Below are 17,314 nucleotides of genomic sequence, written 5' to 3' on the forward strand. Positions count from 1 at the left end.
TTCAGAAACAGCAGAGGAGGAGGTCATTGAGGTATTTTATAATATACCATAGTTATTGACTACTGAATTTAGTGAAATAATATTTTAAATGATAAATTTAAATTTGCCAAAAACATCCTAAGATCAATCACTCCTTGGAAACATCTTAGTCTTAAATATATTTTTATTTTTTTCCAATTGATAATGTCATTTGTTTATGATTAAAGTTAGCATGAAATAAAAGTCTACCCTATTTTTTAAATGCATCCATGCATTTTGATCTTATGATGAAGCAACAGACTTATCCACCAATCAATTAGTCTGCTTAAACCCTGCCCCTTTCTTACAATCAACTGCAAGCTTGCATTCAGATCTGCCAATCAACAACCAACAGATAAAACCAAGTTCTTCTTTAATAATATGTTTTTCCTAGATATACAGTAAGTATGACATATCAAAAAGATATGTCATACTTGTGTTTCATTGTGACTTTAAGCCTTAAAAATACAGGTTATTGTCAATATTTGTGATAATTCATTTTTCATTTATTTTTGTTTTTACTAGTATCAGTAATTGTTAGCCAGTGTTGGTTAACTTACTCTAAAAAAGTAATTAGTTGGCTACTAATTATATCTTCAACAGTGTAATTATATGTAATAATTACTCTCTCTAAAATGTATTGCATTACTTATTACCAATTAATCCCAAATCAACCTCAACCAGTTGAACAATAGAAGGGTAGACATGAAACTGCTCTTTTAATTCTTTTAAATAAATAATATAAAATTACATAAATTATTCTTGAACTGACCAGAGAAAAGGTTACATTAAAAACATTTTAACATTAGATGTTACATTTTGATGTTAAATCCACTGTTGTTTTATATAAAATTGTACTATAGTCTATACAGTATTTAATGCAATTACTAATTAAGAGTAATTCCTTACTTTAATATTTTAAGTTAAAAGTAATTGAGGGATGCACCGAAATTTCTGCCATCAAATATTATCAGCCGAAAATGGCATTTTCGTTTTTTGTCCGAAAGAGAAAAATAGCTGAAAATATATGCTACCCAACAGTGTTCAGTGTTTAGGTTTAGCTGATATCACTGCACGGTGTGACGTTCCACTCAATATTCCACTCTATCCATGTGCACTCCTCTCACTTGCTCACAGGCCATGCAAAAACTCCACTCATGTACCACTCACTCTCACAGGAAAAGCAAAGTCCACTCAAATAACGTGCCGACGTGAAATTTCTATGTAGTAGTATACTTGTTTCTGTTTGCAATAGGCCTACAGTGCTGTAACATGGTGTGGTATAGCCGGACTGGGCAACACTGGTAAAATGATGCTACCCTCTCGTTCACTGATCCGTTCCCCACTACGCTCTGCTCAGATGCTCTGATAATAATAGCTTTGTAGAACTATACATAATTTGGATAATTTGGATCTGATAGTTGCATAGAACTAAATAAATAAATAATAATATAATGATATTTAATATTTTTTTATTGGCTATTTTATTAATTTAATTAACTGTAAAAACATTTTCCGTTTCGGCCCAGAATTTTTATTTCGGTCCATCCCTATAAATTACAGTAATTAATTACTTAGTAATGCATTACAACCAACCATGTTGTTAGCCAAGATGAAGATCCATTTACACCAAGGACGGTAATTATAACGATAACTGTAACTAAAAAGTAATTTGCTAATTTTGTAATTGTTTTAATTTTTGGTTAATTGTAGGTTGATTTCACTATATATGTGTTGATAGGTCAATTGTGTTTACTGAATCGCCCAAGAAAAAAAATTCTTAAAAGGGAGACAATAAAGGTTAAATAATAAATAGTGATAATAAAAGTTCACACCACAGCTATAAAGATAATTACATAGAGGAACAGTATCACTGGATCATTTTCAGAGCGATTTGTTGAACAATGAATGATAAAAAACATTGAGAATCAGAATTCACCTGACTTTAAAGAGCTTGAGTATTTAACACAGCAGATGAAATAACTGTTGTCCGTTGGTGTGGACACTAATATAGTTATCGTTCTTGGTGTTAACGGGTCTCAACACACCTACCTGACACACATTTTCCATGAGTAAGATACTGCCACCTTTCTCCTCCGGCAGTTTTTTATTATCCGATAGTCCTTCATCTGATTGTGATTTTTCTTCTCTTTCAGAACACAAGCCATAACTAGATTCAAACATCTGAATGAAATGTCAGATATTAAGGTTATTTAATTAAGTGAGCATTTGGAAAGACTGATTTAAATTGTTTTCATTGAATTCTTTGAATATTGGTACTTACTAGTAATGCATTTGACTTATAATTAGAAGCAGTTGTATAGGTGTACCCAATAAAGTGGTCATTAAGAAATAATAAAATAATATTTTCAAGAATTCTTTTTACTGACCTCTGAACTTGAGCATCTGAGAACATCAGAGCCATCCTCAGCTGATTCTGGGTTAACTGTATGAGGCATTGCGGGGGCAACTTTTATATCCAGCTCTGTGCTTTTTAGTATTGGGTCAGTTGGTGTGTCGATGGACTCAGAAGACAGCTTGTTCTTACTTTTTGATGAATGCTGTCCCATACCTTCATTTACAATCCAATTAAAGATTGTAAAACAGAAGACAACTATAAGGCACCAAATAAACTTGCTGAATAGATTAAATTACAGTTCATAAAAAAATAACAAAGTTATTTGTGCAGCATATGTCAGTTCTTCTAGCAGCTCAACAAAAGACCTGTTTTGCATTTCCAAAATATTATTGGAGATTCAGGCTTCTTCAGATTTCTGTTATTAAAAACCAAGGATTTAATATAATTTATGAAAATTTACTGATCCCGGCACTATGATGGTCACTAATAAGATGCTGACTACTGAACTGATTTGAACCTGAGGCATCATATAAATTTGCCTGTTATTAAGTTTGAATAATGTCAAATAACATGCTTAAAACATAATTTTTAACTAGATTAGATTGTTGTTGAAAATATAATTGATGGACATACATCTTTTATTACATTATTAAATAACCTGGGGTGCGTTTCCCAAAAGCATCGTTAGCCCAATATGGTAGTAAATTCCGCCGTTATCAGCATAGTTCAACGAGTCGGTGTTTCCCGAAACCATAGTTCCAACAAACATTCGCAAACAGCATCTTGTCACATTCACACGCCACATGTCAGTTTCTTTGTTTTTCTTCTGTCACGTGTTTCTTTGTTTGAGTTTCCTACCACAATCTGTTACTATGGACACTAATCATCATCTTCACAGCTGTTTGTCATTTGAGTTCATTAGTATGTGTGTATATTAGTTCAGTTCTGTTGGTGTGTCTTTGTTCAGGTCTCGTTTCATGTAAGATATGTGTTGGTGTCTGTTCTGCTCTGGATTCTGTGTTTCTCCCTGTGGATTATCAAGTAAAGACTTATTTAACTTTACTCTTTCTCATAGTGTGTTTGATACACCACCATTACGTAACACATCTTAAAGTTGTGTGGTTGGAATGACTCCTCTCAACCCGTGGTTAGAAGCATAGTTTCTTGTTTGCATGACATGTGGACTTAAATCCTTATCTTGAGCAAAATAAGCAAGCTGACATTCAGTACAATCTATATCTTTTATCATATATATATATATATATATATATATATATATATATATATATATAATATAATATACAAATGTCATTGACATCTTTCATTTTGGCAAGAGATTTATAGCAGCATTTTTGAAGAGTCTGTATATGCTCTATTACGTAAGAATGAGCCTATGGATGAATATGGAAATTAAGCAAAAAAACTGAGAAAAATTAGAATTAGTCCTCAGATACCATGTCAATAGTTTATAGCAAAAAAATCTAGCATTAATTTGATTTCAACCGGTAACATTAGTAAAAGTTATTTTTACCCTCTGTGTGGCATTAACCAACGTGGTTGAATGACAAATTTGCTACAATACGGTTTCTGGAAACGGTCATGTCTAGCTAGTTAATTTCTTCAATGATGCATTGTGCTATGGTAGTTAAGCAGTGAGTTGAGTTGTTGTACGGGAAATGCACCCCAGGGCTGCATGCTCAGAAAATGTGGCCCTTGAATTGTCTCTGACTGTTGGCTATGTCCCTAAAATAATGAAGTCGTCCAATATATTAACTTTATGATTTTAATAAAATAACAGTTTTGAAAGCAGTCAAACCTGATCTTGTAGATTGTCCAGATGAGCAAATCTTCTGTGACTTCACCTGAGAATGATAATGCTATTAGCCCAATTTTCCTTTGTTCTTTTGTCCTTTAGTCTAAAATCGCAATAAGTATGGTTTTTTGATAACAATTATTCTTTATTAGTAATCAATCAAAGTGAACTTTTTTTAAATAGTACCTTTCTTTTAGAGATGACAATTGGTTCAGCTTCAATGGAGCTTTCTAGAATCTTTTTGGTGGGTTTTCGTTGTCTCTTTGTGCTTAAACACACACCATCACCTATTCAAAATTGTGAACAATCATTTATTTTTGACTGTTATTTTTGCTCTGATAAAAAGTACTGAATATGGTATAGCCCTAAAACTAAAAATATCAGGCCTAAAACAATAAATAAAATAAAACGTGGTAAAAAGTGATTCTGGCTTGCACTAGGTCTACATGACCATTGCATATGCTTGCTGAATTTCTTCATAATTATGTAAACCTTCATAAAGGTACTCACCAATGGCTAAAGCATTTTGTCTTTGAAGCTGCTCCCTATGGCACATTTCAGCACATGGTGATGGGATTGTTTCTGGAGGTGGAGTTAGCGTGTCAACAGACAACACTTGACTCTCTTGACATGGTGTGGTATTTATTGAAGGAGTGCTCCGAGACAGGTCTTCTGGAGGAGGAGTCTGTAATTCTGGCAGGGGCCTCGACATACCTTGTTCTGTTACCTGAGGATTCTGAATACTTTCGCCAGATGTTTTCTCCACTGCGCCACTGCAGTTGTGGTTTTCGACCTATTCATAAGTTTAAAAACATTGTCAGAATGCTAAAGCGAATTACAGAATACAAGAAAATTTACACATCCAAATTGAACTTGATTAGCTAGCATAAATTGAGCTACCTTATTAAATGACTCAGGTTTCTTTTTTGCTTTCTTCTTAGTAGAAAACAATTGATCGTATTCTTCTGTCCATTCTATGAGTCTTTTGCTAGGTTTTCTAATACGTTTACATTCTGTAAAAAGCACAAACATTTTTGAGCCCACTTAAAAATGTTAAGACTTCACACAATCCTTAGATGATATTAGCATTGATTACATTGTCTAACTTACCTGTAGGGGTGTCATTTTTTTGACAGTTGGCTTGAGAATTTTCTGATGCACTGATGGAAGTTGCCTTCTCGGGCAAAAAAGAACAAGACTTATTTGTGCCACCCACCAAAATGTCACAATTTTCTGAGGGCAATCTTTCTGTTTCTTGAATACAACTACCTTCGTCTGCATGCAATGCTTTGTTACTGACTTGGTCAAACTTCTGCCAACGCTTTTTGGGCACATTTGCCGAGAACTTGGTCTCTGGTTCCTCTGAGGGCAGGTGATGCTCAGATATCAGTTTGTCAAATGCATCTTTGGAGTGGGTGTTTGCTGTGACCTCAGTGGTTTTCTTTTTTGAACTCATTTTTTTACTAAGACTTTGAGCATTTTTTGAAAATGTAGAGTTTAACTGATTTTCTGGGATAATATTGGTCCCAGACTTCAGCTTCATCTTCTTCTGTTTGGATGAGATTTTGCCCTGTTGACATTTTTGTGCTGCTACTGTGTTTACTGTGGTCAGCTCATCCTTCACGTTTGGAATCAGTGATGGCTCCTCTTTAATAAGTTCATTTTTGGGTAACGGTTCTATTACCAATGCTGTTCCATCTTTTTCCCGGCTATCGTGTATATCCTTAAGCATCATTAGGAATGTGCTAAACTTATAGTTTGCATTAGGATGAAACAACAGAGGTTGGCCACTGTGTTCATTTGCAAGTGATTTGAAGGTTATTTCTTTCATGTTCTCCATATCTTCCATATTTAAGCGCAAATTTGGTGTAGAACTAGAAGATAAATTAGAAATGTGACTCTCTTGTTTGAATTTGGATGAATGAAAGGCAACAGGTGCTTGAGATATCAAAGAAGCTTCATCTTCAGATTTGACTAAATGTTCATTGTCTTTACAACTCAGAGGATCGGATGACAGCTGGGTGCATTTGCTAATGTTTGAGTCCTCTTTCAGATCACTGCTTACTGTAGTTGGCATCTTCTGTGAAGAGCCATTATTGTCTACATCTGTTGTTTCAGGTAATGTAAAGTCAAAAGAAGATATACAATTCTCTATATCAACATTTGAGGTTGACTCTTGGTTTACCAGTTGTTTCTTCATCCACTCTGCCTCCTCCATCGCCTTCAGTGCTCTCGTCATGAGGCGACTACTTGCTGGAAGGCACTTCACTCTCCTACCGAGAGCTTTTCTGGCTTCGGTAGATAGATGTTCAAGTCCGGTGACGTGATTGTCCTTGGATTTCATGCTTGCTGAATCTGGCATCTTAATTTTACAAGATACCTTCCCGAAGGAACAATTCACAGATTTAATTCCAGCACGACCAAGTCCCCCATTGACTTGACCTTTCCCTGTTTTACTGAACCAAAGGCCACCCTGTTTCTCCACATTCTTTTTTATTTCTTTGTCATTTGTAATAGGAAGCTGACTTGGGGTTAAGTTTGATTGTTCAATATTTGATATTCGCTCAGAGCTTTTGGGACATCTGCGGATCTGTGGTACTGAATCAATGTCAGAGTAGGGACTGTCCAACCCTCCCATAATCTTATCCTTCTCGTAATGAAATTCTTCAGATGTTTTTAAAAGTGTTGATGACTTTCTTTGTTTCTTTTTGTTTTTAGACCCCTGATTATGTGGTAAGGTGTTCAGGTGGTCTTTTTGTGTAACTGTTCCATTGCTCAGAAGACTAATGTTGGGTAATTCCACTGGCACAGACACTTTGTTTTCTGTGTTATTTGTGGTTCCTTCAGAGATTGTTTTGGAGAAGTCTGAGCATGGAGTGGTGACCCTTGGCTTCTCCAGGAGAAGTGCTTCCGCTTCAACCACACTAGCTCTCCAAGAGTTCAGAAAACGCTTGGGTATCTGCAAAGTAACCCAAGAGTAACAATTTCAAAAGGGTTTTAAAAAGGTGTCACAATATCCATATAACTGAAAGGATGTTTCAGAAATTACAGAGTGTCTGGTGTTTTCATCTTGTTGGCGTCCACTTCCCCTCACAAAAGGGAGATTGTTAAACTGATATCCACCCACAAATATATGAGTAGATCGCTCAGGAACCCATGCTTGTTCTTCAGGTTCCCCAAATGTCTTGAGGAAATACTGACGATTGGTCCTATCTGGTGGCTCTGAAACACAATCACACAAAGCAATTCAAGGAGGGACAATACACTTTTTTGTGGGTGGATTATGTGGTATAAAGCAGCTGAAAAGTTATGAATCTGGTTCATGAAATTAGGCATCTACAGTATAGCTTCTGTGGTTGTGTACTTACCTTTAATTCTGTGGTAAACTCCCTCAACTGGGTGAACAGTCACCTGACATGGCCACCATGGTCTACGGTTGAATTTAGCCCATATAACTTCTCCCTCCAAATATTTCACTGGTGGTAGAGCCTTTGTTTTCATTTTTTTTGTCTGCTGGTAGACATCATATATAAATTAGGTTATTTTAACATATTGTTAGAAGGTTTGAAAACATGGTAAACATTTAAAACATGAAAAATGTTTTAAAATGATTTCAGTATCAATTACAAAAAAAAAAAAAAAGGTTTCAGTATTAACTACAAAAAAAAAGGGTGACCAGGAGGGGACATGGTTCGGACATGGTGTCCATGAGATATTAATTAGTGGGAACGTTACAGCATGTTGAGGCCACGACATATTAACTTGTGGGAACATAATAAAATGTTGTGGCCATGAGACATTTTGTTTAGGTAACAACATCCTTATGGCCCATTTTACACCTGTTTTTAAAGGGTTAGTTCACTCAAAAATGAAATATCTCATCCTCAACCCGTAAGACCTTTGTTTGTCTTCGGAACACAAATTATGATATTTTTGATGAAATCCGAAGGTAGCTGCACCACACATAGGCGGAAATGACATTGCACCTTTTGAGGTCCAGAAAGGTACTAAAGACATCATTAAAACCGTCAATGTGACTACAGTGGTTCAACCTTAAAGGGATAGTTCACCCAAAAATGAAAATTTAATGTTTATCTGCTTACCCCCAGGGCATCCAAGATGTAGGTGACTTTGTTTTTTCAGTAGAACACAAATGATGATCTTTAACTCCAACCGTTGCCGTCTGTCAGCCGTATAATGTGGGTCAATGGGAACTTCTTTTATAAGAGTAAATAAAACTTGCTTAGACAAATCCAAATTAAACCCTGCGGCTCATGACGACACATTGATGTCCTAAGACACGAATCGATCGGTTTGTGCGAGAAACCGAACAGTATATATATATATATATATATATATATATATATATATATATATATATATATATATATATATATATATATATTTTTTTTTTTTTTTTTTTTTACCTCTAATACACCACTATTTCCAACTGCGTTCCGCACTCGTTTAGTGAGGTCTGATCACGCTCTGACAATGACAGTGATGTCTCGCGCGTGTACTTCAATGAGTGCTAGACATTACTGTCGTTGTCAGAGCGCGATCAGACCTCACTAAGCGAGTGCTGAACGCAGTTGGACATAGTGGTGTAATAGAGGTAAAAAATTATATAAATACTGTTCGGTTTCTCGCACAAACCGATCGTTTCGTGTCTTAGGACATCAATTTGTCGTCATGAGCCACAGGGTTTAATTTGGATTTTTCTGTGCATGTTTTATTTACTCTTATAAAAAGTTCCCATCGACCCACATTATAAAACTGACAGATGGCAACGGTTGGAGTTAAAATCATCATTTGTGTTCTACTGAAGACATCTACATCTTGGATGCGCTGGGGGTAAGCAGATAAACATCAAATTTTCATTTTTGGGTGAAATATCCCTTTAAAATTATGAAGCGACAAGAATACTTGTGCAAAAAAAATAAATAAATAAAAAATTAACGACTTTATTCAACAAATTAATCTGTCCCTTGTCATACTGCTATGCTATTTTCGTTGCAGAGCTTCAGTGTTTACGTCCGAACGGCGGCTCAGTATTGCCCAGCTCTGGTCACGTGAGCAACACAACGCAGGCGCAGGAGACGGCCAATAATGAGCCCGTGTTCTGACACAAACACTAAAGCTCTGCAACGAAAATAGCATAGCAGTATGACAGGGGCAGACGAATTTGTTGAATAAAGTTGTTATTTTTGTTTTGTTTGGGTTTGTTTTGAGGGTGATGTACTTAATGACAGAAATTTCATTTTTGGGTGAACTAACCCTTCAAGATACCTTTTGGTCAGTAGGTTTTCAAGTGGACAATTCTAAATACAGGTGTAAACAGGGTCTAAAACATTTTGAGCTTGTGTCCACATGTGACCACTTCTAGAGGTAGTCGAAAACACATGCGACTGAATTGCTTTCAAACATATTAACTTGTGGGAATGTGAGAAAATGTTGTGGCCATGAGATCATTTTGTTGAGGTAACGACATTCTTATGGCCCTGTTTATACCTGCTATGAAGATACGTTTTGGTCAATCGGATCACAAAGGGACAATGCTAAATACAGGTGTAAACGGGGTCGAAAACTTTTTGAGCTTGTCCACTTGCGACCACTTCCAGAGGTAGTCGAAAACACATTTGACCAGATTGCTTTTGTAAAGTAGACACTGTGGTCGGATGTGTTCGAAAAAGCCACAAAAGACCACCTACTCTGCACCTAATGACCTAATGCTTAAACATTATGGGAAGCATGCTATCCAGATGGGATTTAAATTTTGTTGGCTGAAGACCCAAGTTTGGTTTGAAGATGAAAAACGTACCAGAACAGAAACGAAAGCTGATGATCTCTCTATGTTTTTCTGTTTTCTCCATTCGCGTTCATATGTAAATTGTGTGAGCTTATTTAGTCCATTAGAAGGAAAGATCTGAAAAAACCCTATGCATTTACCCGGCCATAGACTCTCCCTCGAAGACAACAGGACAGAAGTGGTTGAAAGCTGAAAGTGGGACAGATTAAAACACCAGGTGCCAGTTGCATACTGCTATGACTAGTCTTACAAGTTAGCAATCTTTTTTTTTCTTTAAGACTGTTCATAACTGTTTTAAATTAGTTACATAAAAACGTATATTGGTCTAATTTGAAACCAAAATGTAAGACTTACTGCTCCTAGACTAATCACTAGTTGGTCATACTAGTACTTAACACACAGATTTAACAGAATGACTATGATTATGCAACTGGAAGCAGGTGTAAATAGGTATGTGTCTACCTCGTCTACTTGTGAGCCGATCGACCAAAACACATCTTAATACCAGGTATATTTCGTGGCCACACGATGTGAAGTCATGGCCTCAAGATCCATGGCTACGACGTTTTATGTTGATGGAATGACATCCTTTTCTTGTGGTCACAAGTTTATTTCATCAACAAGCCTGCATGACCATAGCAACCTGGGATTATCAGTTATATAAGTAATAAATATTTTATTTTGAATTAAAAATGACAAAAAAAGTGGAACTATGATTATATTATATTATATTATATATTTGTCAAAATATGTAAGAACATAAAACAAGAAAACATTTTTAAACGCTAAATACGTTTATAATTATATCTATTTACTAATGTAGTCTATTAATTACTAGCTGAAATAAATAAATATTATAGCCTAATAAATAATTAATAAATAATAATAATTAAATTCCTGTAAAGTAAACTTCCAATATAATTCCCGTAAATGTGCCTACAGAAATAAGTCATATACTTGGTAGCCTATATCTATACATTGCATGGGATATAATTTCTATTAGTAATATAATAAATATAATAAGCTATAATATAATATACATTTTATGAGCATATTTTTTTTAATTATATTATCAAATATTAAATTATTGATAATTATACATTTATTTATAACTAAAATTTTGTATATTGACATGTTCCTCATTTTAAAAGGTATAGTAGAACAGTTGATTGGTGTATGAAGAGATATCTAATAATGTTAGTAGTGGTTTGATGGTGGGGATGGAGGAATAGAACCAGAACTTGCCATTATAATCCCGGCAGGCCTGCTTACAAGAGAAGAAAGCCCACAATCACTTTTAGACTTGTCTTCAAAGACGACTTCTTGCCCCAAGGATGAGCTAGCCTTTGAAATTTTTCTTCTAGGCTTGACATCCAATTTTGTCTTTGAATTTGTATTTGTTGTATGATCTCTCGTTGAGCCACACGAGGCTCTTTCCAGCTGAGACAATGTCTCTGGATCCATAACTTCATCCTCGTCCTCGTCTTCAAACAGAATTGAATCAAAGTGCAGTCCATTTGCAAATGGACTGGATGAATCCAGACTAAAATCAGGGCTAGGTGGGGACGTGCAGCTGTCAGTCAGAGCTGAATCCATTTTGAGACAGATGTGTCAATAAGTCAGTCTGGCTACCACACACCAATCTGAGTTCATCGTGCACACATTGTTCCATAAGCCTTGTGGGTCCCTGTCAGGCAGAGGCAAAATGCTCAGATCTCCAAGGCTTCTGTAGTGATGATAAGTGAGTAAACTATGGCTCTTAAGTTTTTAACCCACGGACAGACGAGACAGGAAGGGCCAGGGTCAAAGCCAAGTGCCTGTCTGCCGATGGGTGATGTTTTCCATGTACCGTCAAGCAGATCCAGCACCTGTGGACAGGTACGGCAATGTGTTGAATTACTGAGAGTAAGCACATGTGACCGAATCATAACGGCTCTGCTACATTATCTGAAAAACAAATTTGTATATACATATAAGAATTCAATTCATCATCACTTCCTCTGTATGTGTAAAACTCTTTAAATTAAATAATAATAAATTGTGCTTACTATAAATTAAATATATAATATAAATTGTGCTTGTGTGTGAATTCTCTAAAACGTGTTATCAAAAAGTTTTAATGAATAGTAGGCCTAGTAATAGTAAAGCAAAGCTGCCAACAAGTGCCCAGCATAGTTTATAACCTTTAAGAAATTTTGCACAACTTTGACCTAAATTTGCATCACATCTACATCTACAACTTTTAACTACATACAAAGAATTATATATTTTATATGTTTATATAATTACATATTGTCACGTATTTATTAAGCCAAACCCACTGTTTGGCTGTCTTCAACTGTAATGGTTCATTAACACCAAAAAGCTCTATTTTGGGCTCATCTGTCCACAAAACATTCTTCCATTAGTCTTCTCATCCAAATTTTAGACAGGCAGTAATGTTCTTCTTGGAGAAGCAGTAACATCTTCCTTGCTGCCCTGTCTCTCTAGCTGATGGTGGACTCACAAACCCTGACCTGAAGATATGAGGATGTTAATTTGAGGTTTTTTTTGTGTGACCTCCTTAAATATTATATGTCCTGCTTTTGGAGGGATTTTAGTAGATGATCATTTCTTGATAGATTAAGAGAGTACATTTGTATTCACTATAGAAATCAGCCTAGTAAGCATCAACAACTTTTTCAGAGGTTCTTAGAAATCTCTTTTGACCAAAGACCCAGGTGTATGTTCATTCAGTAACACAGGGCTGTCAAACTAACGCTTGATTTTTATCCATTTAAATCCATTTAAAACACCTGCTCCAATTATCCCTATTATTATGAACTATTAAATTATTATGATCTGGTAATGAGATGTTACTTTCTCCAAAAAGGATATATACACCTGGATAATTTTGCTCAATAGCCTAAATAAATGAATACAAATATTTGTGAATAATTTCTTTATGTAGATTCTCTTTATTGAGGTATAGGACTTAAACAGAGATTTATTTACAATGTAGTGGAATTTTATGATTAAATGAAGAAAAATCTTAAGCGTTTACAAAGTTTCTAGCGCGACTGTACGTTCGGAACAGATTATTTACGTACTGCTTATAGTGCTTACTATTCCGAGTAGGGGAAGTATGGTATGTCATTTCGAACATACTCCATAACACAGGAACGCAGGAATGATAGCGGGCGCACACAACAGAGCGAAGAGTGAACTCTGACTGACACAATTCACATAAAGAAGTATAATATGATGAGATACAGTGATGACATACATGTAAAACTGGCAGCGCTGGGCTCGTTGTCACGCGTTCTAATCTCATTAATATTTATAAGCTATTATTTTAATAATATCTCTCTCCCGAACAAACATCAGAACGAGTTCACAGAGTTACACCGGTCTTCTACTTAATATTTCGTTATTTTAAAACATATAAAATGTGATGCCAAAGGAAACACCGATGAAATCTTACCATTTAAATGTTGGCCAGTCTTATTCATATTGAAAACTCTTCGTTTGTGCGCGTGAAATGACCTTTTTTTCCAAATTGTGAAAGTGGATCAAGAAAATCCCAGCCGCAGCTGCAGTAGTAGGCCAGAGAACCTGAGAACACATTCATGCTATCATGACTCTACCCCTTCAATATAAAAACACATCAAACACATGCATTATAACACTCACACAGAGAGGAAGCTTTCCAGTGCGCGATGTCTGAGTCACAACGTACCTCTGGGTTACGATGCGGACGTTGTACTTTTCATTTTCAATGATTATGGTTTCCTTTGCTGTCGACCTGCCCCTGGTTCTGTTTCAAGCCCGTGACTGTATGTGTCTATGAACAGCAGCCAATCGGCACGGCAACCCAACCCCTTGTGAGAGGAGCTCTCCTCAACTCCTGTGCTTCACTTTATCCTAAAACACGATTATGCATTTTTAAACGCTCAAATGTACGTTTAATCAACCATTAGGCGTCCTTTTAATCTTTTTCCCCACTCACTTGCAAGAAACTGTGCTTTTGTAACGCACATTTCTACCCTTAAGTGATGTTTTCCTTTAAGTGATATAAAATCCTATTCTGAAATAAACAAACAATTAACACAAACGTTCGGAACCGTATGAAAATAAGCGATTCTATTCAAGTTCAGCGCTCTTGATCATTCAAGATGGAGTCTGCTGTGTGCTGGCACAGGCCACAAAGTGTTAAATTTCGATTTGAAGTAAGGCTTTTATACATTCAAGAAGTTGTGACTCGTCTTTCAACGAGGCTTTTTTACATTAGAGTTGATAAAAAATGACAGTGCTCGTGAAGACACGTGCGTTCAACAATGCTGCGCTACAATGGCACATTTATATAGATATTGTACTAGTATAGGCTACTAAGAAGATTTTGTGTAATAAACAGGCTAAATATCGCAGGCAACGCAGCACAATGCACTGATCCGTTTCATTAAGTCACATCTCTAACATATGAAATGACATCGAAATTGTGTTGATCCTAATGATATTTGGACGTGTAAATATATCAACAGCGCATTTGTTTTTCTCTGTCGTTTGTTTTATTTATTTATTTATATTTGTCTGAGGAGAGAGAAAATGGAGGAGTCCGACACCATCTCAACGATTGTGGCCGAGTTTAATGTCGTGTGAATGTGACACTGGAGCGCTTTGATACGAGGAGCATTCAGCTTTAGATCCCGTTTCAATAAGTGACAGCGTTAAACGTAGCCTACATATAACTGCTTAGCAACACGTCTATTCCAAATCCTGCAGAACTCAAAACCTATACTGCAATAGTCCCGTTCGGGATATTTTAAGGGGAGGGCGTGTTTGGTGCTTGGGAAACGTTATCATGTCGACAGACGACGTCGTTAAAGATGTTTTTCGCTGGCACCTAGAAAAATGAAATTTGCGAAAGATGTCAAAATTGGTGTTGAGCTGAGAGAGAAAGTGTTTCAGCGCTGTCTGTGGGCCTGCTGCTTTCCGCTTCGCCTGAACAGCGCCTCACCTGGCAGAAAATACACCCGAGTTAAAGCAGTAAATTTAACCTTACTTATAACCGATTTATACTCGTAATAGTCTATCTCCAGTCTATTTCTCCGGGGAAAATTAAATTAAATATTGAATGACAAAATTTGTGTACAAAAGAACTAACTAGACAAAGCTACAGTAAAACGTATAGGCTATCCCTTTTCAATTTCAGTCACTTTTGGCATCTCGTAATATCTCATGTATTGTAACATTCAGCTATACAATTGGTAGTAGACCTATACATCTTATAGGCTACTTGCAGTTTTTTTGTTTATGAGTATTTTACAAATTAATCTCCATTGTGACTGGAGCAATATTGTTCTTCACATTTGGCAACTTGACACTTGGCACATGACAACAAAACCGAGTTAAGTTTTGTTTTTGTTTTTGTTGTCGTAAGATGAAATTACATCCAAATGACCTTTTACACTGGGGCTTTTAGCTCCATAGTTCCTTCTACTATGTGTGAGTGGCCAAATCTTTAAGAGAAATGCAAACTATTTTTGGTCAAATTTGATTTACAAAAACAAAACAAAAAAAAACAAAAAAACTATTTAATGCTGTATAACATGCAGAAAAAGCCAAAGGAGAAAGGCCCCGTAAAGGCCACACTTTTTGTAAAGGTAATTTTATTTTATTTTTTTAAAAAGAAAGAAATAAAGAAAAGAAAAGAAAAGAAAAGAAAAGAAAAGAAAAGAAAAAAGTTGTATTTTTAAAAATGGGAATGGGAAAAAATCTCAAACTAATAAAACTAGCTATAAATTGCATATGTATACATAATGCTAAAATATTTTGGGCCTATTAATACATAAATGTGCTTTTAACATTAAATTACTATTTTGCTCATATTGTTCTTTTTGGATGATATCATTTTTCTCATGCCTAAAGCGCATGCTGTTCTTTCTTACGCCCCCTGGTGGTAAATAATTTCTGTCTTGACCTATTACCCTTCAATAATCGTTCAGCAGAGCATTTGTCTTTGGTGATTAGATTGCAGGACTTGGTGAAAAAAATAAAACAAAATTTTTTCCTGGATATTTCACTTTAATGCATATGAAGTTTAATCATTTTCTTCTGACATACACAAGAAAAAGTTAATCAGAGAACCGAATTTAATATGAAATCAGTGTCATAAGATTAATTTTAAGAAAGCAGAATTATTAAACAAAGCAATATTTTAAGTGTTATACTTTAACTGAAGGCCTATACTTGTACTTGACATTTAACAAACCAACAAATGTAGCAACAAATATTACTGGCAGAGGGCAGCACAACTCAACAAAAGAATTTAAGAATCCTGCTGCACTGGGCCCTGTCCCAAATGGTACACTTGATGTGGATTTGCATTCGCTCATGCATGTCTCCTTTTGCGAAGTCTGGACTGCAGCGGACTACTTCCCTACAGTCTATGTGGCATTGTCACCACAAATATGGAATGGCATTTAGGACAGGGCCATGGAGTGTCGTCATGTTGATGAGTAGAGGCTATCCTGCGCATTACGCTATAGCGTAGAGCAGCTGATCTGCTGAAGGTGTCTGGCTGTACCCATCTCTCAAAGAGAGTTCCGGAGGCCCGTATGTCTGGGTCTGTGTGTAGAAGTCTTTTCCTGTTGTTTGAGATTCCACTGTCCACCCCCGTTGTTTTCCTCCTTAACCTCTGAGCGCTGCCATCCCAGCTGACAGCTGTCTTCATTTGTGACAGCTCTCTCCTGCTTTCTGTCTCTCTCACTTCTCTTCTCTTACTCAACTTTTTAAACAGCCCAGTGTCTTGAATGATAGCATGAATTGGCAAGTAAAACTGAGTGGTTGAGAAACATTTAAAGACATAAAGGAGTCACTCAGAGTTTTATTGTACATCCTGTATAAACAAAGACTGTAGATTTACAGCACAAAGACTTACAAAAACTAAATGCACAGCAAACTCCTCACTTCTTGACCGAGGAACGTAAATTATATAAATAGTATAACAACATTTCAAGTTTAGGCCTGTAATTTGACTTCATGTGGATGAGAAAATTATATTTTGCATGCTACACTTGATCCAACTGACTGTGACAAATGATGTCTTAAGCTCTTCATGAGTAGGGTTACGTCCTGTCTTGTCTTGGGTTATGATTTAGAGTGATCTTCAAACTGTTGCCATGTGTGGACTCAAATTCAGGCAGAGAGTCATTCTCTCCACTAGATGGAGTCAATCGCTCTTTCATACAAAGAGGCCACACTACAATGATTATGTAAACTGTTAAACTATCTTTCAGGATGTGCTACCAACATTATACTGAGGTTAAGTTTGGGG

General features: G+C 36.0%; 1 protein-coding gene across 1 annotated transcript in view; it reads right to left on the reverse strand.

Moving 5' to 3' along the window:
- The window catches only part of nsd1b (nuclear receptor binding SET domain protein 1b), a 41,080-nt gene extending 27,236 nt beyond the window's left edge, over positions 1–13,844 (reverse strand). The window contains exons 1-12 of the mRNA XM_067375037.1: positions 13,718–13,844; positions 13,463–13,593; positions 11,245–11,946; positions 7,559–7,700; positions 7,240–7,412; positions 5,301–7,149; positions 5,091–5,203; positions 4,701–4,983; positions 4,377–4,477; positions 4,194–4,239; positions 2,409–2,590; positions 2,071–2,202 (exon numbers count right to left, since the gene is read on the reverse strand). Coding sequence (XP_067231138.1) covers positions 2,071–2,202; positions 2,409–2,590; positions 4,194–4,239; positions 4,377–4,477; positions 4,701–4,983; positions 5,091–5,203; positions 5,301–7,149; positions 7,240–7,412; positions 7,559–7,700; positions 11,245–11,595 — 3,372 coding nt within the window. The 5' untranslated portion in view covers positions 11,596–11,946; positions 13,463–13,593; positions 13,718–13,844. The remainder of the gene's footprint in view (positions 1–2,070; positions 2,203–2,408; positions 2,591–4,193; positions 4,240–4,376; positions 4,478–4,700; positions 4,984–5,090; positions 5,204–5,300; positions 7,150–7,239; positions 7,413–7,558; positions 7,701–11,244; positions 11,947–13,462; positions 13,594–13,717) is intronic.
- Positions 13,845–17,314: the final 3,470 nt, after the last annotated feature.

Source organism: Chanodichthys erythropterus, chromosome 22 (genome assembly GCF_024489055.1).
Source record: "Chanodichthys erythropterus isolate Z2021 chromosome 22, ASM2448905v1, whole genome shotgun sequence".
Classification (NCBI taxonomy): domain Eukaryota; kingdom Metazoa; phylum Chordata; class Actinopteri; order Cypriniformes; family Xenocyprididae; genus Chanodichthys; species Chanodichthys erythropterus.